The 16,072-nt window shown below is 46.4% G+C and overlaps 2 protein-coding genes and 1 long non-coding RNA gene across 22 annotated transcripts in view; 1 reads left to right on the top strand and 2 right to left on the bottom strand.

Annotated features, from left to right (window-relative positions):
• The window catches only part of LOC110499727 (putative homeodomain transcription factor 2), a 100,799-nt gene extending 92,528 nt beyond the window's left edge, over positions 1-8,271 (top strand). For 9 of the 14 annotated variants that reach the window (XM_036956843.1, XM_036956851.1, XM_036956850.1 and 6 more), the window contains 7 exons: positions 442-714; positions 868-999; positions 2,413-2,505; positions 2,652-2,807; positions 4,726-4,821; positions 5,433-5,558; positions 5,701-8,271. In XM_036956843.1, coding sequence (XP_036812738.1) covers positions 442-714; positions 868-999; positions 2,413-2,505; positions 2,652-2,807; positions 4,726-4,821; positions 5,433-5,558; positions 5,701-5,721 — 897 coding nt within the window. In that variant the 3' untranslated portion in view covers positions 5,722-8,271. The remainder of the gene's footprint in view (positions 1-441; positions 715-867; positions 1,000-2,412; positions 2,506-2,651; positions 2,808-4,725; positions 4,822-5,432; positions 5,559-5,700) is intronic. The other 5 variants (XM_036956852.1, XM_036956849.1, XM_036956847.1 and 2 more) reach the window with 2 other exon arrangements.
• Positions 7,837-10,059, bottom strand: LOC110510616. Its single transcript, XR_005038526.1, has 2 exons — positions 8,924-10,059; positions 7,837-8,886 (listed from the first exon to the last, which is right to left on the bottom strand). It is a non-coding gene; the product is annotated as an uncharacterized LOC110510616 (long non-coding RNA).
• Positions 10,060-13,016: 2,957 nt separating this feature from the next.
• The window catches only part of LOC110514895 (proline-rich protein 5), a 61,262-nt gene continuing 58,206 nt past the window's right edge, over positions 13,017-16,072 (bottom strand). For all 7 annotated transcript variants that reach the window (XM_036956837.1, XM_036956835.1, XM_036956839.1 and 4 more), the window contains 2 exons: positions 15,821-15,962; positions 13,017-13,934 (listed from right to left, as the gene is read on the bottom strand). In XM_036956837.1, the coding sequence (XP_036812732.1) occupies positions 13,300-13,934; positions 15,821-15,962 (777 nt within the window). In that variant the 3' untranslated portion in view covers positions 13,017-13,299. The remainder of the gene's footprint in view (positions 13,935-15,820; positions 15,963-16,072) is intronic.

Genomic DNA, 16,072 nt, shown 5'->3' with positions numbered 1-16,072 from the left:
TTCAGTTTTTGATTTGTTAAAAAAGTTTGAAATATCCAATAAATGTCATTCCACTTCATGATTGTGTCCCACTTGTTGTTGATTCTTCACAAAAAAATAGTTTTATATCTTTATGTTTGAAGCCTGAAATGTGGCAAAAGGTCGCAAAGTTCAAGGGGGCCGAATACTTTCGCAAGGCACTGTATATTATATATACCACGTTTCTCTCAGATCACTTTACATTCTCTATAACCAATGACATGAAAAATAGAAACAATGGCTGTCTCTCTCCTGTCTCTTTACCTCCATCTATCTATCCTGTCTCTCCTCTCCTCCCCTCTCCCTCCATCCATCTCTCCCTTCCCTCTATCTCTCTCTCCCTCCATCTCTCTTTCCCTCCCTGTCTCTCCATCTCTCTTGCCTCTCCACCCCCTCCCTCCCTCCCGTCTCTCCATCCTCCAGGTCAACCTGTACACCCCAGGTATTGGCTACCAGGTCTTTGGTAACCTGGTGTCAGTGACTCTGGGCCTGACGCCCTTCGCCTACAGGCTGTCTCAGTACAAGGACCTGGAACAGCTGACACAGCTCTCAGCCAATGAGCTCATCTCTGTGGCGTTCGGCTCCTCCTCCGACGTCATGGTGATCACCATGGTAACGCTCAGCTTCATGGTGCGCGTCTGTCTCATCTGGCTCTTCTTCTTCCTGCTCAGCGTGGCCGAGAGGACATACAAACAGGTGTGTGTGTGTTTTCCAGGTTCTTTCATCTTAATTACAGATGCAATATTGATAATTGATTGTTACATGAAGACATTCTGAAGACGTTTTATTTCTAAAGGTCTTATCACTTACACGTATTGTGTGTGTGTGTGTGTGTGTTGGACCTGACAGAGGCTGCTATTCGCCAAGCTGTTTGGTCACCTGACGTCAGCACGGCGAGCCAGGAAGTCGGAGGTGCCTCACTTCCGTCTGAAGAAAGTCCAGAACATTAAGATGTGGCTCTCTCTGCGCTCATATCTCAAGGTGTGTTCTATGTTTTCCAACTGGTTGTTGTTCCATCATGCCTACTTGAACCTCCCCTCTGTGTCAATGAGGATATGTGTGTTCCATCATGCCTACCTGAACCTCCCCTCTGTGTCTATGAGGATATGTGTGTTCCATCATGCCTACCTGAACCTCCCCTCTGTGTCTGAGGATATGTGTGTTCCATCATGCCTACCTGAACCTCCCCTCTGTGTCTATGAGGAGATGTGTTGTTGTTCCATCATGCCTACCTGAACCTCCCCTCTGTGTCAATGAGATGTTGTTCCATCATGCCTACCTGAACCTCCCCTCTGTGTCCATGAGGAGATGTGTTGTTCCATCATGCCTACCTGAACCTCCCCTCTGTGTCTATGAGGAGATGTGTTGTTCCATCATGCCTACCTGAACCTCCCCTCTGTGTCTGAGATGTGTGTTCCATCATGCCTACCTGAACCTCCCCTCTGTGTCTGAGATGTGTTGTTCCATCATGCCTACCTGAACCTCCCCTCTGTGTCTGAGATGTGTGTTCCATCATGCCTACCTGAACCTCCCCTCTGTGTCCATAAGGAGATGTGTTGTTCAATCATGCCTACCTGAACCTCCCCTCTGTGTCTGAGATGTGTGTTCCATCATGCCTACCTGAACCTCCCCTCTGTGTCCATAAGGAGATGTGTTGTTCAATCATGCCTACCTGAACCTCCCCTCTGTGTCCATAAGGAGATGTGTTGTTCAATCATGCCTACCTGAACCTCCCCTCTGTGTCCATAAGGAGATGTGTTGTTCAATCATGCCTACCTGAACCTCCCCTCTGTGTCTATGAGGAGATATGTTGTTGTTCCATCATGCCTACCTGAACCTCCCCTCTGTGTCTGAGATGTGTGTTCCATCATGCCTACCTGAACCTCCCCTCTGTGTCTGAGATGTGTTGTTCCATCATGCCTACCTGAACCTCCCCTCTGTGTCCATAAGGAGATGTGTTGTTGCTCCATCATGCCTACCTGAACCTCCCCTCTGTGTCTGAGATGTGTTGTTGTTCCATCATGCCTACCTGAACCTCCCCTCTGTGTCCATGAGGAGATGTGTTGTTCCATCATGCCTACCTGAACCTCCCCTCTGTGTCCATGAGGAGATGTGTTGTTGTTCCATCATGCCTACCTGAACCTCCCCTCTGTGTCCATGAGGAGATGTGTTGTTCCATCATGCCTACCTGAACCTCCCCTCTGTGTCCATGAGGAGATGTGTTGTTCCATCATGCCTACCTGAACCTCCCCTCTGTGTCCATAAGGAGATGTGTTGTTCAATCATGCCTACCTGAACCTCCCCTCTGTGTCCATGAGGAGATGTGTTGTGTGCGATAGACGTGAGTGGATAAGTGTGTTTGTCCAACTAAAGTATTTAAAATGTGTGTTACAGAGAAGGGGTCCTCAGCGGTCGGTGGATGTGATCGTGTCCTCTGCCTTCCTCCTCACCCTCTCCGTAGTCTTCATCTGCTGTGCTCAGGTCAGCGTGAGTCACCATTCTCAGCCTGCTACAGTCCCTGTCTGTTATGCTCTAATACAGTTGGTAACGGTGTGAATGCTGTTTCACCTGTTATTCTGTCTGTTTGAGTGGGACGAGCGTTAAAACAAGCTCTTCTCTCCTCCTCCCTGTAGTTGCTCCATATCCACCACACCTTCCTGGAGTGTCACTATAACTGGGAGCTGGTGATCTGGTGTTCCTCTCTGTCTCTCTTCCTGCTCCGCTTTGTTACCCTGGGCTCAGAGACCAGCAAGAAGTACAGCAACACCTCCATCTTACTGACAGAACAGGTAGACAGGCTCAGAGACCAACACCTCCATCTTACTGACAGAACAGGTAGACAGGCTCAGAGACCAACACCTCCATCTTACTGACAGAACAGGTAGACAGGCTCAGAGACCAGCAAGAAGTACAGCAGCACCTACATCTTACTAACAGAACAGGTAGACAGGCTCAGAGACCAACACCTCCATCTTACTGACAGAACAGGTAGACAGGCTCAGAGACCAGCAAGAAGTACAGCAACACCTCCATCTTACTGACAGAACAGGTAGACAGGCTCAGAGACCAGCAACACCTCCATCTTACTGACAGAACAAGCAGACAGGCTCAGAGACCAGCAAGAAGTACAGCAACACCTCCATCTTACTGACAGAACAGGTAGACAGGCTCAGAGACCAGCAACACCTCCATCTTACTAACAGAACAGGTAGACAGGCTCAGAGACCAACACCTCCATCTTACTGACAGAACAGGTAGACAGGCTCAGAGACCAGCAAGAAGTACAGCAACACCTCCATCTTACTGACAGAACAGGTAGACAGGCTCAGAGACCAACACCTCCATCTTACTGACAGAACAGGTAGACAGGCTCAGAGATCAGCAACACCTCCATCTTACTGACAGAACAGGTAGACAGGCTCAGAGACCAACAACACCTCCATCTTACTGACAGAACAGGTAGACAGGCATGGAGGGAGGTACACACGCAACTGGTATCGTTATAGCAAGACTTTGGAAGTTCGCCAATTAATACGGGGGAAGAACTAGCAGATGTACCACACTTGCTAACTTGTGTAGTTACATAGGAACACACATTTTAAGTGACAAAAGGTTAATCTATGTTTCATGTTATATTGTTTTTGTGCACCTCTGAGTGATGTTCTATCGTCTCCCTGGGTCATTTCATGTTTTCATGTGTATCTGAGTTATTGGCGTTCAAGCAGGCCGGTAAAAGTAGCACCGTGATAAAGTCGCTCTCACTACACTGGAAGTTAATAGGAATATGACTTTTAGATCGCGAAAACATCTATCATACATGTCAGATTTCAATACTGGCCTATGTTTTAACTTGGGAGGATGTCTTCTCTAGAATGAGCCATTGATCATATTTTTTGCTATATTTCTACCTTGAGAAATGTGTAATTTAATGCAGGGTCTAGCATATTTGTCTGCATCTTTAGTCCAGGGTGCATTGCATGGCAGAGATAGAAGATATTATAACGCCCCAACCAGTAGACCGTCGACCAATCGCGTTCACGTTGTCATGCTGCGTAACCCGGTTGCTAAGCTAATCGCGCGTTTTGTCGAGAACGTACCTATTCTCCACGATTCCAAATGTATTGATATTACAGATGGCAAGTTAATTATCTCACATCTTGGAAAATATTTGTAATGTTGTACTTATTGTTGACGAAATTCGTGCTGATTTCGGGGTTTTGAGATAGAGCCCAGTAGACTCATTCACTCCGTGAAGGAGAGCGCTCCTTGTCCCAGAATCACCCAGCGTGCATCGCATTGACATAGCACAGGCAACGTTTCCCATCTCCTCAAAAGTATATCTGCCGTTGCGAATGTTAGACTCCATCTGCAGATTAAACATGGTGAGATTGTGGGCGAGTTTAAAGCTAAATGGCTACTTTACATGCTGATATTGTCTTTGGTATTATTGTGTGTTTGCTTGCTATATAGCCAGCCCATTATAGAGCATTGCATTGTGGATCTTGTAGTCAACTTGAGCTGCAACAGATTTCCACAACTACTTTCCATTATGCCACCAACCTTATTATAACGCCAAAATGAAACATTGATTCACAATAATATTCTCACATAGTAGTGTTATTTAACACTGTAAATGAAAGGAATGAGTGGTTTGGGGAGGATATTTCCTTTAAGGCTCAACTTCTATTGACTAGCTGTTTTCACCAGATTAATCTGTACCTGAAGATGGAGAAGAAACCAAACAAGAAGGAGGATTTGACATTGGTCAACAACGTACTGAAGCTGGCCACCAAGCTATTGAAGGTACGGCAAACTCCATCTCTATTTGTTCTCTCTCTCTTTCTCATCTTATCTCCATTATTAATCTCTCCCCCTCCCTCCATCTCTATTTGTTCTCTCTCTCTTTCTCATCTTATCTCCATTATTAATCTCCCCCCTCCCTCCATCTCTATTTGTTCTCTCTCTCTTTCTCATTTTATCTCCATTATTAATCTCTCCCCCTCCCTCCATCTCTATTTGTTCTCTCTCTCTTTCTCATCTTACCTCCATTATTAATCTCTCCCCCTCCCTCCATCTCTATTTGTTCTCTCTCTCTTTCTCATCTTATCTCCATTATTAATCTCCCCCCTCCCTCCATCTCTATTTGTTATCTTTCTCATCTTATCTCCATTATTAATCTCTCCCCCTCCCTCCATCTCTATTTGTTCTCTCTCTCTTTCTCATCTTATCTCCATTATTAATCTCTCCCCCTCCCTCCATCTCTATTTGTTCTCTCTCTCTTTCTCATCTTATCTCCATTATTAATCTCTCCCCCTCCCTCCATCTCCACCCCCCCCCCCTCTATTTCTCCCCCTCCCTCCATCTCCACCCTCCCCCCTCCATTTCTCCCCCTCCTACCTCCTCTCACTCCCCAGGAGTTGGATGCTCCGTTCAGGCTGTATGGTCTGACGATGAACCCTCTGCTCTACAACATCACCCAGGTGGTCATCCTGTCTGCTGTGTCTGGGGTCATCAGTGACCTACTGGGCTTCAACCTGAAGGTAACACATGGGAGTGTGTGTGTGTGTGTGTGTGTAGTACTAGTACTTATACACCAGTTTATTTGAAATGAAATGGAGTTGATTTGTTGAGTGTGTAGATATCAGTATGAAGGAAGAACTTACCACACCTTTCTGTCCTCAGCTCTGGAAGATCAAATCATGACAGTAAGCTGATCAGGTCACAGCTGGCTCTGGAAGATGTGATACATTCTCTCACCACACAGGGGCGCTGTTGTCCTTTCGCTCACGGACTGACTGGGCTTCCCTGTATCTATGGTCTGACGGACAAACAGCCCCATTCTCAGAGTTCATAACGGAGTGCTTACTTTTCACTGGTGCAATTCAAGATATATTTATTTTACCCTTTCAGTATTTTTTATTTTTGTTGTTGTTGGAAAAAGTTACAAAATGTTATTTTAATTAAGCTATACAGGTTTTGTGTTCTCAGAGGGATGGGATCAAAACACAGCAAGATGACAATTCAGTTAAAAAGGTAAAAGAGTTCCATCCCTTCAGACTAGTAAGGACAATGTGCATTATAATGCAGCTGTTTAGTTTGTTGACTGTGACACACAAACGCAGTCATTTCACTGTGAGAACTGCAACGAGTTGTTGTTTCCGATCGTAGACGGACTGTAATAAATAATCATCATGTGTTTTAAAGCCTCATACACACAAACAGGTTGTACTTTCTGGTCAATTCAATGTAGGCTTTTTTTGTTGTTGCTTTTGACGACAACAACAGTACACCAAAGTTCAGAATAGACGAACAATGTTTCTGTGTGTTTGGCGTTTCTAATGATAAGCTAAGTGACGGCTGTAGTGGAGAGATAGAGGCAGGATAAAACACAACACATCACTCAAATGATTGGTGAGAAAATAGGTGAGGTACTGTACTGGCTAGATGGGAGGTACTGTACTGTATTGGCTAGATGGGAGGTACTGTACTGTATTGGCTAGATGGGAGGTACTGTACTGGCTGGATGGGAGGTAATGTACTGTACCGGCTAGATGGGAGGTACTGTACTGGCTGGATGGGAGGTACTGTACTCTATTGGCTAGAAGAGGTACTGTACTGGCTAGATGGGAGGTACTGTACTGTATTGCCTAGATGGGAGGTACTGTACTGGCTAGATGGGAGGTACTGTACTGGCTAGATGGGAGGTACTGTACTGGCTAGATGGGAGGTACTGTACTGGCTAGATGGGAGGTACTGTACTGGCTAGATGGGAGGTACTGTACTGGCTAGATGTGAGGTACTGTACTGGCTGGATGGGAGGTACTGTACTGGCTGGATGGGAGGTACTGTACTGGCTGGATGGGAGGTACTATACTGGCTAGATGGGGTGTACTGTACTGTATTGGCTAGACGGGAGGTACTGTACTGGCTGGATGGGAGGTACTATACTGGCTAGATGGGTGGACTGTACTGTACTGGCTAGATGGGAGGTACTGTATTGGCTAGAAGGGATGTACTGTACTGTACTGGGTGGATGGGATGTACTGTACTGGCTAGATGGGAGGTACTGTACTGTATTGGCTAGAAGGGATGTACAGTACTATACTGGGTGGATGGGAGGTACTGTACTGGGTGGATGGGAATATGTAAACCTAGCCAACATATCTGGGTTAGTATTCTGTATGTCAAATTGAGACATCCAGGCCCGCTAGCCCAAACTAAACGATGTGTGACTGAACATGGGTAACTGTGTTACTCGTATAATGATCATTTTGGGGGGGTGCTTATGTTTGTCCTGGTACACACTTGTACAAGTCTGTAATGGAATGTGTTTCTTACATACTGAGACCCTGAGGGAGTGGGGTCGCGACCTTTTATGGTGATACCATTCAGTATTGGCTTCTGTACTCCCAACCCTATTTTGAAAAACCAGACGCAGTGACGTGTGCAGTCTGGCTGAAATACTGCTATTCAGGCCTGTGAGCCGTCATCACAACCTCGTCAACATGTTGCTTTTTCTCGCCCTCCTTCCCTTGTTTCCTGTTTTACGTTGCATGGTTTTCTCACGGAGCATTTGAGTTATTTCAGTGGTTAGACTGTATGTCAAGCAATAACTCGTAGCTCAACACGCAACGTGTTTGTATTATAGTTGGAACAAAGAGGTCCCAGGTCTTAGTCGCTGTTCACACAGTCGATGTTCGTCGCTACATTTCAGAATGCCTGAAAAGGTGCCCTTTAAAGTAGTGTATAGAAACAATGTCACACACAAACCGTTGTAGTTGTTATTGCTTGGTACTTGTTGGCGTGGCTCAGTCTGTGTGAAGATGACCAAAGTGCTTTTTATTTGCTGGATAAAGCTGTATTATTAACACAAAATAACTGTTTGGGTTTCATATTATTGGAAATGCTTTAAAGAAAACATGGTGTTGCCTCATCTTTTCCTTTGTTGTTGTTGTTGTTCCTCGTGTTTTGTGGTTGCGAGAGAAAAGACAGTCACTTGAGTCTGAAAAAATGTCTTTAGAAAATGACTCTGAACCTGTCTGCCATCCTGATCCCTAGTGCACCAGAGCCCTGGTCAAAAGTAGTGCACTACGTAGGGAATAGGGTGACGTTTTTGCGTTGTGATTCCGTTTTCAAAAGGAAGTCTGCATATTTATGTTGAAGAGAAGAAAAACTACTTTTAGTGAGCTGGTCTGTTTCCTCAGTTCTAGGTGTTTATAAGGAAAATAAAAATGGACATTGTTGTGTCACTCACTCAACTTCTAGTTTCTTCCTTCGTACATCATATGAGCGAAACAACAGTTTAGATTCCTACATTTCATCATGGCTGTGTACCAATACCTATTCCCTATATAGTGCACTACTTTTAACCAGTGCCCTATGGGTCCTGTTCAAAAGAAGTGCACTACGTAGGGAATATGGTGCCATTTAGGATGCAGGTCATAATTCATTCCTTGCAAATCACTTTCTTCACTTAAAACATATTTCATATATGTTACATGTCTTCATACATACCACCCCTTGTAGAGACACTCGATCAAAACAAGAGATCGTAGTATCTCTTGATGGGAATCATCATTGAAATAAACTGACATGTAAATAATGTCTGTCTGGACACACATCAGCCTGAACAGAACCAATGTCCATCTGGACACACATCAGCAATCAGCCTGAACAGAACCAATGTCCATCTGGACACACATCAACCTGAACAGAACCAATGTCTATCTGGACACACATCAACCTGAACAGAACCAATGTCTATCTGGACACACATCAGCAATCAGCCTGAACAGAACCAATGTCCATCTGGACACACATCAGCCTGAACAGAACCAATGTCTGTCTGGATACACATCAGCAATCAGCCTGAACAGAACCAATGTCCATCTGGACACACATCAACCTGAACAGAACCAATGTCTATCTGGACACACATCAACCTGAACAGAACCAATGTCTATCTGGACACACATCAACCTGAACAGAACCAATGTCTATCTGGACACACATCAACCTGAACAGAACCAATGTCCATCTGGACACATCAGCAATCAGCCTGAACAGAACCAATGTCCATCTGGACACACATCAGCCTGAACAGAACCAATGTCTGTCTGGATACACATCAGCAATCAGCCTGAACAGAACCAATGTCTATCTGGATACACATCAGCCTGAACAGAACCAATGTCTATCTGGATACACATCAACCTGAACAGAACCAATGTCCATCTGGACACACATCAGCATGAACAGAACCAATGTCCATCTGGACACACATCAGCATGAACAGAACCAATGTCCATCTGGACACACATCAGCCTGAACAAAACCAATGTCCATCTGGACACACATCAGCCTGAACAGAACCAATGTCCATCTGGACACACATCAGCCTGAACAGAACCAATGTCCATCTGGACACACATCAGCCTGAACAGAACCAATGTCCATCTGGACACACATCAGCCTGAACAGAACCAATGTCCATCTGGACACACATCAGCATGAACAGAACCAATGTCCATCTGGACACACATCAGCATGAACAGAACCAATGTCCATCTGGACACACATCAGCCTGAACAAAACCAATGTCCATCTGGACACACATCAGCCTGAACAGAACCAATGTCCATCTGGACACACATCAGCCTGAACAGAACCAATGTCCATCTGGACACACATCAGCCTGAACAGAACCAATGTCCATCTGGACACACATCAGCCTGAACAGAACCAATGTCCATCTGGACACACATCAACCTGAACAGAACCAATGTCCATCTGGACACACATCAGCCTGAACAGAACCAAAATAAAAGAGCTGTAGAAAGTTACTCATCTTAATAAAAATCTGTATAGAAATTTTACCTTTAGAAAAATCAAGTGTGATACTTGCTATTTAGGCAATGTGACGGTGCCTTCGGAAAGTATTCAGACCCCTTGACTTTTTCCACATTTTGTCACATTACAGCCTTACTCTAAAATAGATTTTTTTTAAAACAATTCCTCAGCAATCTACACACAATACCCCATAATGACAAAGCAAAACGTTTTTTTTTTTGTTGCTAATTTATAAAAGTAAAAAACACGTATTTACATAAGTATTCAGACACTTTGCTATGAGACTTGAAATTGAGCTCAGGTGCATCCTGTTTCCATTGATCATCCTTGAGATGTTTCTACAACTTGATTGGAGTCCACCTGCGGTCAATTCAATTGATTGGACATGATTTGGAAAGGCACACACCTGTCTATATAAGGTCCCACAGTTGACGGTGCATGTCAGAGCAAAAAACCAAGCTATGAGATCGAAGGAATTGTCCGTAGAGCTCAGAGACAGGATTGTGTCGAGATCTGGGGAGGGGTACCAAAAAATGTATGCAGCATTGAAGGTCCCCAAGAGCACAGTGGCCTCCATCATTCTTAAATGGAATAATTTTAGAACCACCAAGACTTCCTAGAGTTGGCCACCCGTCCAAACGGTCAGGGAGGTGACCAAGAACCTGATGGTCACTCTGACAGAGCTCCAGAGTTCCTCTGGACAACCATCTCTGCAGCTCTCCACCAATCAGACCTTTTATGGTAGAGTGGCCAGATGGAAGGCACTAACTACTCAGTATAAAGACACATGACAGCCCGCTTGGAGTTTGCCAAAAGGACTCAGACCATGAGAAACAAGAAGTTAGTCCTAAAGACCATGAGAAACAAGATTATCTGGTCTGATGAAACCAAGATTGAACTCTTTGGCCTGAATGCCAAGTGTCACGTCTGGGGGAAACCTGGCACCATCCCTACGGTGAAACATGGTGGTGGCAGCATCATGCTGTGGGGATGTTTTTCAGCTGCAGGGACTGGGAGACTAGTCAGGATTGAGGGAAAGATGAACGGAGCAAAGTACAGAGAGATCTTTGATGAAAATCTGCTCCATAGCGCTCAGGACCTCAGACTGGGGCGAAGGTTCACCTTCCAACAGGACAACGACCCTAAGCACACAGCCAAGACAACGCAGTAGTGGCTTCGGGACAAGTCTCTGAATGTCCTTGTGTGGCCCAGCCAGAGCCCGGACTTGAACCCGATTGAACATCATGGAATAATCTACAATCCGTGCTTCATCTAGATATGTTAGTGCCACTGAATGAATTTAACATATTGGGAGACTGTTACGGAGGAGTGTAAATGCTTTTTTTAGGCTGGATCATGTTGTTGTATGTTTTAATTCTGTAATGTATTGATTGTTGCTGACTTCTTGGCCAGCTTTCCCTTGAAAAAGAGACTCTGGGTCTCAATGGGCTTTTCCTGGTTAAATAAAATTAAACATCTCTGGAGAGACCAGAGACCAGAGACCTGAGACCTGAAAATAGTTTTTGCAGCAATGCTCCCCAACCTGGCGTTGCAGGTCCTCTCAAGCAGAGAAGAATGGGACAAAGTCCCCAAATACAGGTGTACCAAGCTTGTAGCATCATACCCAAGAAGACTCAAGGCTGTAATCGCTGCCAAAGGTGCTTCAACAAAGTACTGAGTAAAGGGTCTGAATACTTATGTAAATTTCATTTTTTATTTGTCATAAATTAGCAACCCTTTTTTTTTTTTTACGGTTTTTGCATTGTCACTATGGGGGTAATGTGTGTGAATTGATGAGGGGAAAAAAACAATTTAATACATTTTAGAATAAAGTTGTAACTTAAGAACATCTGGAAAAAGTCAAGGGGTCTGAATACTTTCCAAAGGGTCAGGTGACAATTTGAATCACGCTGTACAGCAGATCTTCAGCACTACGGATTGAATCAAGCCCAGAATCTTGAACAGACCAACAAAAAGTCTGCATTAAAATGTCAAGTTTGAGTTGAGGTTCCGTTTGACATAATCATGAGATCAAATCAGAATGACTTGTCCATCAAATGCTACAATAATTAACGGCAATACATTTGAGCGTGTCATTGTCTTTAGAAAATCATAAAACCAACTCCATAAATTGTACATGGCTGTGTCACACAAGGTCGTTTAGAAAACAAACGATCTTACTAGATCATTAGTTGAGAGAAGGCATGGTGTTTAACTATTTAGATCGTCGTAAGATGAGCTAGACGTGTGAGAGTCTGTGGCTTTGAGGTTCACTTCCTACCTTCAACCATAGAGGTTATGGGTTCAAATCTTGGGTTTGAGTTATTGGTAATGTCAGCAATTCTCAACGTGAAAATGACAAAGAAAACAGTTAAGAGGTGTGAAGGAGTCTGGGGCTCTGGTGTAAAGATCTCACCCCATATGTTCAGGGTTGTAGGTTCAAGTCACAGCTCTGGATCAGGATGTGTTGTGGTCATAAACCTCTGAGAAAGTAGACCCTTAATTTTCAAATGGATCTTTTTTAAAAACCTACAGGTCTACTTTTCCCAGAGGTTTTCCCCCATAACTGCTGCTGTTCACAGGAGGGGAAACCCCCAGCAGTTGTCACAGTCCTCCAGGTTTTGTCAGGAAACATACCTACGACCCCATGCGTATGGGGTGAGATCCTTACCACTGAGTCACCAGATCCCTTCACATTCCAAAACACATCTCTTTGTGTATTTGACATTAAGATTTGACTCTGGCGCAGCAGGCACTTGCACATCCCGTCCACATGGGGGCGATGTTGAAGCAGAAACAAAGGCCCAGCCACAGATCACTGAGGCAGAAATATCACCCAGGCCTACACGATACCTACTGCTTGAAATGAAGATGTGAACACTATCTTATCTCCTCACCCCAGCACTGCCTCTTGAACAAGAGACATGTTGAGAAAGCAATGAACTCATGACCTCTGGTGAACCAGGTGTGGGTTATCCCAGAGAGCTTAGCTAGGTCTGATTGATCTCTCCTCCTTTCCACTGGGCCTTTCACAAGACTTGAAGAGACACCTCAGACTGTTTCAAAATTGTCAGTCACTGAGCATCAGCAATACAAACACAAAGAAATACAAATAAGTACAGTTTATCCTCAAAATGAAGCACTAGAAGTGAAAATCAAGCAAAATACATTTTTAATAAAAAGGAATTTACTGTAGAAATATTCCATGAAAAATAGGCCCTAGAAAGAGCGGTGTGTTTTTAGAGACGACGGTGTGAGTGGAGCACAGATGGTGTCAGTACGTGTGATAATCCCTTGAGATTCATCAGACCTCTAGGGCTGAAAATCTCCAGACACTTTCTCACTAGTCACAGATTTTCCAGAAATCAGTAGTGAATAAGCAGGCAATCACATAGATCATCCACCTGTGATTAGCTACCAGAAAACCCCAAATTACACCACACTCTGTCTACCACTCTCCCTGCTGTAACCAGAGGATGAAGAGTCTGAGCAGCTGTGGTGGGAGAAGTCTATGAAGATGCCATCAGGGTCAGAGTCCATAGAGTCCAGTATCTGATCTACCACTGTCTCCGGGCTGGAGGAACAGCTGGGGATCGACCCCGTCTCTGAGCCAGAGTGGACCTGACACAGAACAGAGGGGGACACCGTCGACTCCTCCCCGCCGTGGAGGAAGGGTCCTGGGGAGTGAGAGCCCTGAAAGATGGAGGGCTGGAGGTGGGACCCTAAAGACTCAGACCCCACAGACCCACAGAGATCCAGACTTCCACCACCTCCACCACAAACAACCCCTGTCAGGCTGAGCTCCTGCTCCAGGGAGGAGAGGCCCGGCTGGGCCGCGGAGGCCAGGGAGGAAGTGGTGCTGATGTCGTTGATGGCGCCTTCTTCCAGACAGGAAGTCATCTCGCAGACGGAATGGCGGCGGATGCCCATGCTGCTCACGGAGCCTGTCTCGGTATCATACTCCACCACAGGCGTCAACATGGGCACGTTGTAGGACTTGGAGCGCATCACCAGGTTCTTCACGGGGGCGTCGCCTGACTTGGGCCAGCACCGCTGCAGACGCTTTTCTGGAGAGACGATAGGAGGAGGGATGAAGAGGGATGAGGATAGGAGGAGGGGTGAAGAGGGATGAGGATAGGAGGAGGAGTGAGGATAGGAGGAGGAGTGAAGAGGGATGAGGATAGGAGGAGGGGTGAAGAGGGATGAGGATAGGAGGAGGGGTGAAGAGGGATGAGGATAGGAGGAGGGGTGAAGAGGGATGAGGATAGGAAGAGGGGTGAAGAGGGATGAGGGGTGAAGAGGGATGAGGATAGGAGGAGGAGTGAAGAGGGTTGAGGATAGGAGGAGGAGTGAAGAGGGATGAGGATAGGAGGAGGGGTGAAGAGGGATGAGGATAGGAGGAGGGGTGAAGAGGGATGAGGATAGGAGGAGGGGTGAAGAGGGATGAGGGGTGAAGAGGGATGAGGATAGGAGGAGGAGTGAAGAGGGTTGAGGATAGGAGGAGGAGTGAAGAGGGATGAGGATAGGAGGAGGGGTGAAGAGGGATGAGGATAGGATGAGGGGTGAAGAGGGATGAGGATAGGAGGAGGGGTGAAGAGGGATGAGGATAGGAGGAGGGGTGAAGAGGGATGAGGATAGGAGGAGGGGTGAAGAGGGATGAGGGGTGAAGAGGGATGAGGATAGGATGAGGAGTGAAGAGGGATGAGGATAGGAGGAGGGGTGAAGAGGGATGAGGATAGGAGGAGGGGTGAAGAGGGATGAGGATAGGAGGAGGAGTGAAGAGGGATGAGGATAGGAGGAGGGGTGAAGAGGGATGAGGATAGGATGAGGGGTGAAGAGGGTTGAGGATAGGAGGAGGGGTGAAGAGGGATGAGGATAGGAGGAGGGGTGAAGAGGGATGAGGATAGGAGGAGGGGTGAAGAGGGATGAGGATAGGAGGAGGGGTGAAGAGGGATGAGAATAGGAGGAGGGGTGAAGAGGGATGAGGGGTGAAGAGGGATGAGGATAGGAGGAGGGGTGAAGAGGGATGAGGAGTGAAGAGGGATGAGGATAGGAGGAGGGGTGAAGAGGGATGAGGATAGGAGGAGGGGTGAAGAGGGATGAGGATAGGAGGAGGGGTGAAGAGGGATGAGGATAGGAGGAGGAGTGAAGAGGGATGAGGGGTGAAGAGGGATGAGGATAGGAGGAGGGGTGAAGAGGGATGAGGATAGGAGGAGGGGTGAAGAGGGATGAGGATAGGAGGAGGAGTGAAGAGGGATGAGGATAGGAGAAGGGGTGAAGAGGGATGAGGATAGGAGGAGGGGTGAAGAGGGATGAGGATAGGAGGAGGGGTGAAGAGGGATGAGGATAGGAGGAGGGGTGAAGAGGGATGAGGATAGGAGGAGGGGTGAAGAGGGATGAGGATAGGAGGAGGAGTGAAGAGGGATGAGGGGTGAAGAGGGATGAGGATAGGAGGAGGGGTGAAGAGGGATGAGGATAGGAGGAGGGGTGAAGATGGATGAGGATAGGAGGAGGGGTGAAGAGGGATGAGGATAGGAGGAGGGGTGAAGAGGGATGAGGATAGGAGGAGGGGTGAAGAGGGATGAGGGGTGAAGAGGGATGAGGATAGGAGGAGGGGTGAAGAGGGATGAGGATAGGAGGAGGGGTGAAGAGGGTTGAGGATAGGAGGAGGGGTGAAGAGGGATGAGGATAGGAGGAGGGGTGAAGAGGGATGAGGATAGGAGGAGGGGTGAAGAGGGGTGAGTGAAGGAGAGAAAGAAGTGGTGGGATGGAGGGAGGGAGAGAGAGAGAGGGAGAAAGATGAGATGTGAAAACGAGACAGACGTTGAGGCCGTCTAGACCCGTATAACACAGGAAACTAACAGCACAACAGCTGAACAGCTGTGAATGGAGAGTAAATATCATGCATGATGAAATCTAAATCATTTAGCTTTATGAGTATCAGTCTAACTACCCAGTACGCAGGAGGAGTATTGCATTGAGGATCCGTCGTTGGAGTAGAGGCCGTGGGTTCCCAGGTATGGAGACACCACCTTCTGAACCAAAGCTTCCAGACGCAGGTACTCCTCAGTCACTCCTCTAGACTCATGGACACCCTGGAACACACACATCACAGTTAGTCCTCAGTCACTCCTCTAGACTCATGGACACCCTGGAACACACACATCACAGTTAGTCCTCAGTCACTCCTCTAGACTCATGGACA

This window comes from Oncorhynchus mykiss, chromosome 21, assembly GCF_013265735.2.
Source record: "Oncorhynchus mykiss isolate Arlee chromosome 21, USDA_OmykA_1.1, whole genome shotgun sequence".
Classification (NCBI taxonomy): domain Eukaryota; kingdom Metazoa; phylum Chordata; class Actinopteri; order Salmoniformes; family Salmonidae; genus Oncorhynchus; species Oncorhynchus mykiss.
The sequence above is the reverse complement of the archived record's forward strand: the minus strand, read 5'-3'. Positions and strand labels throughout refer to the sequence as shown.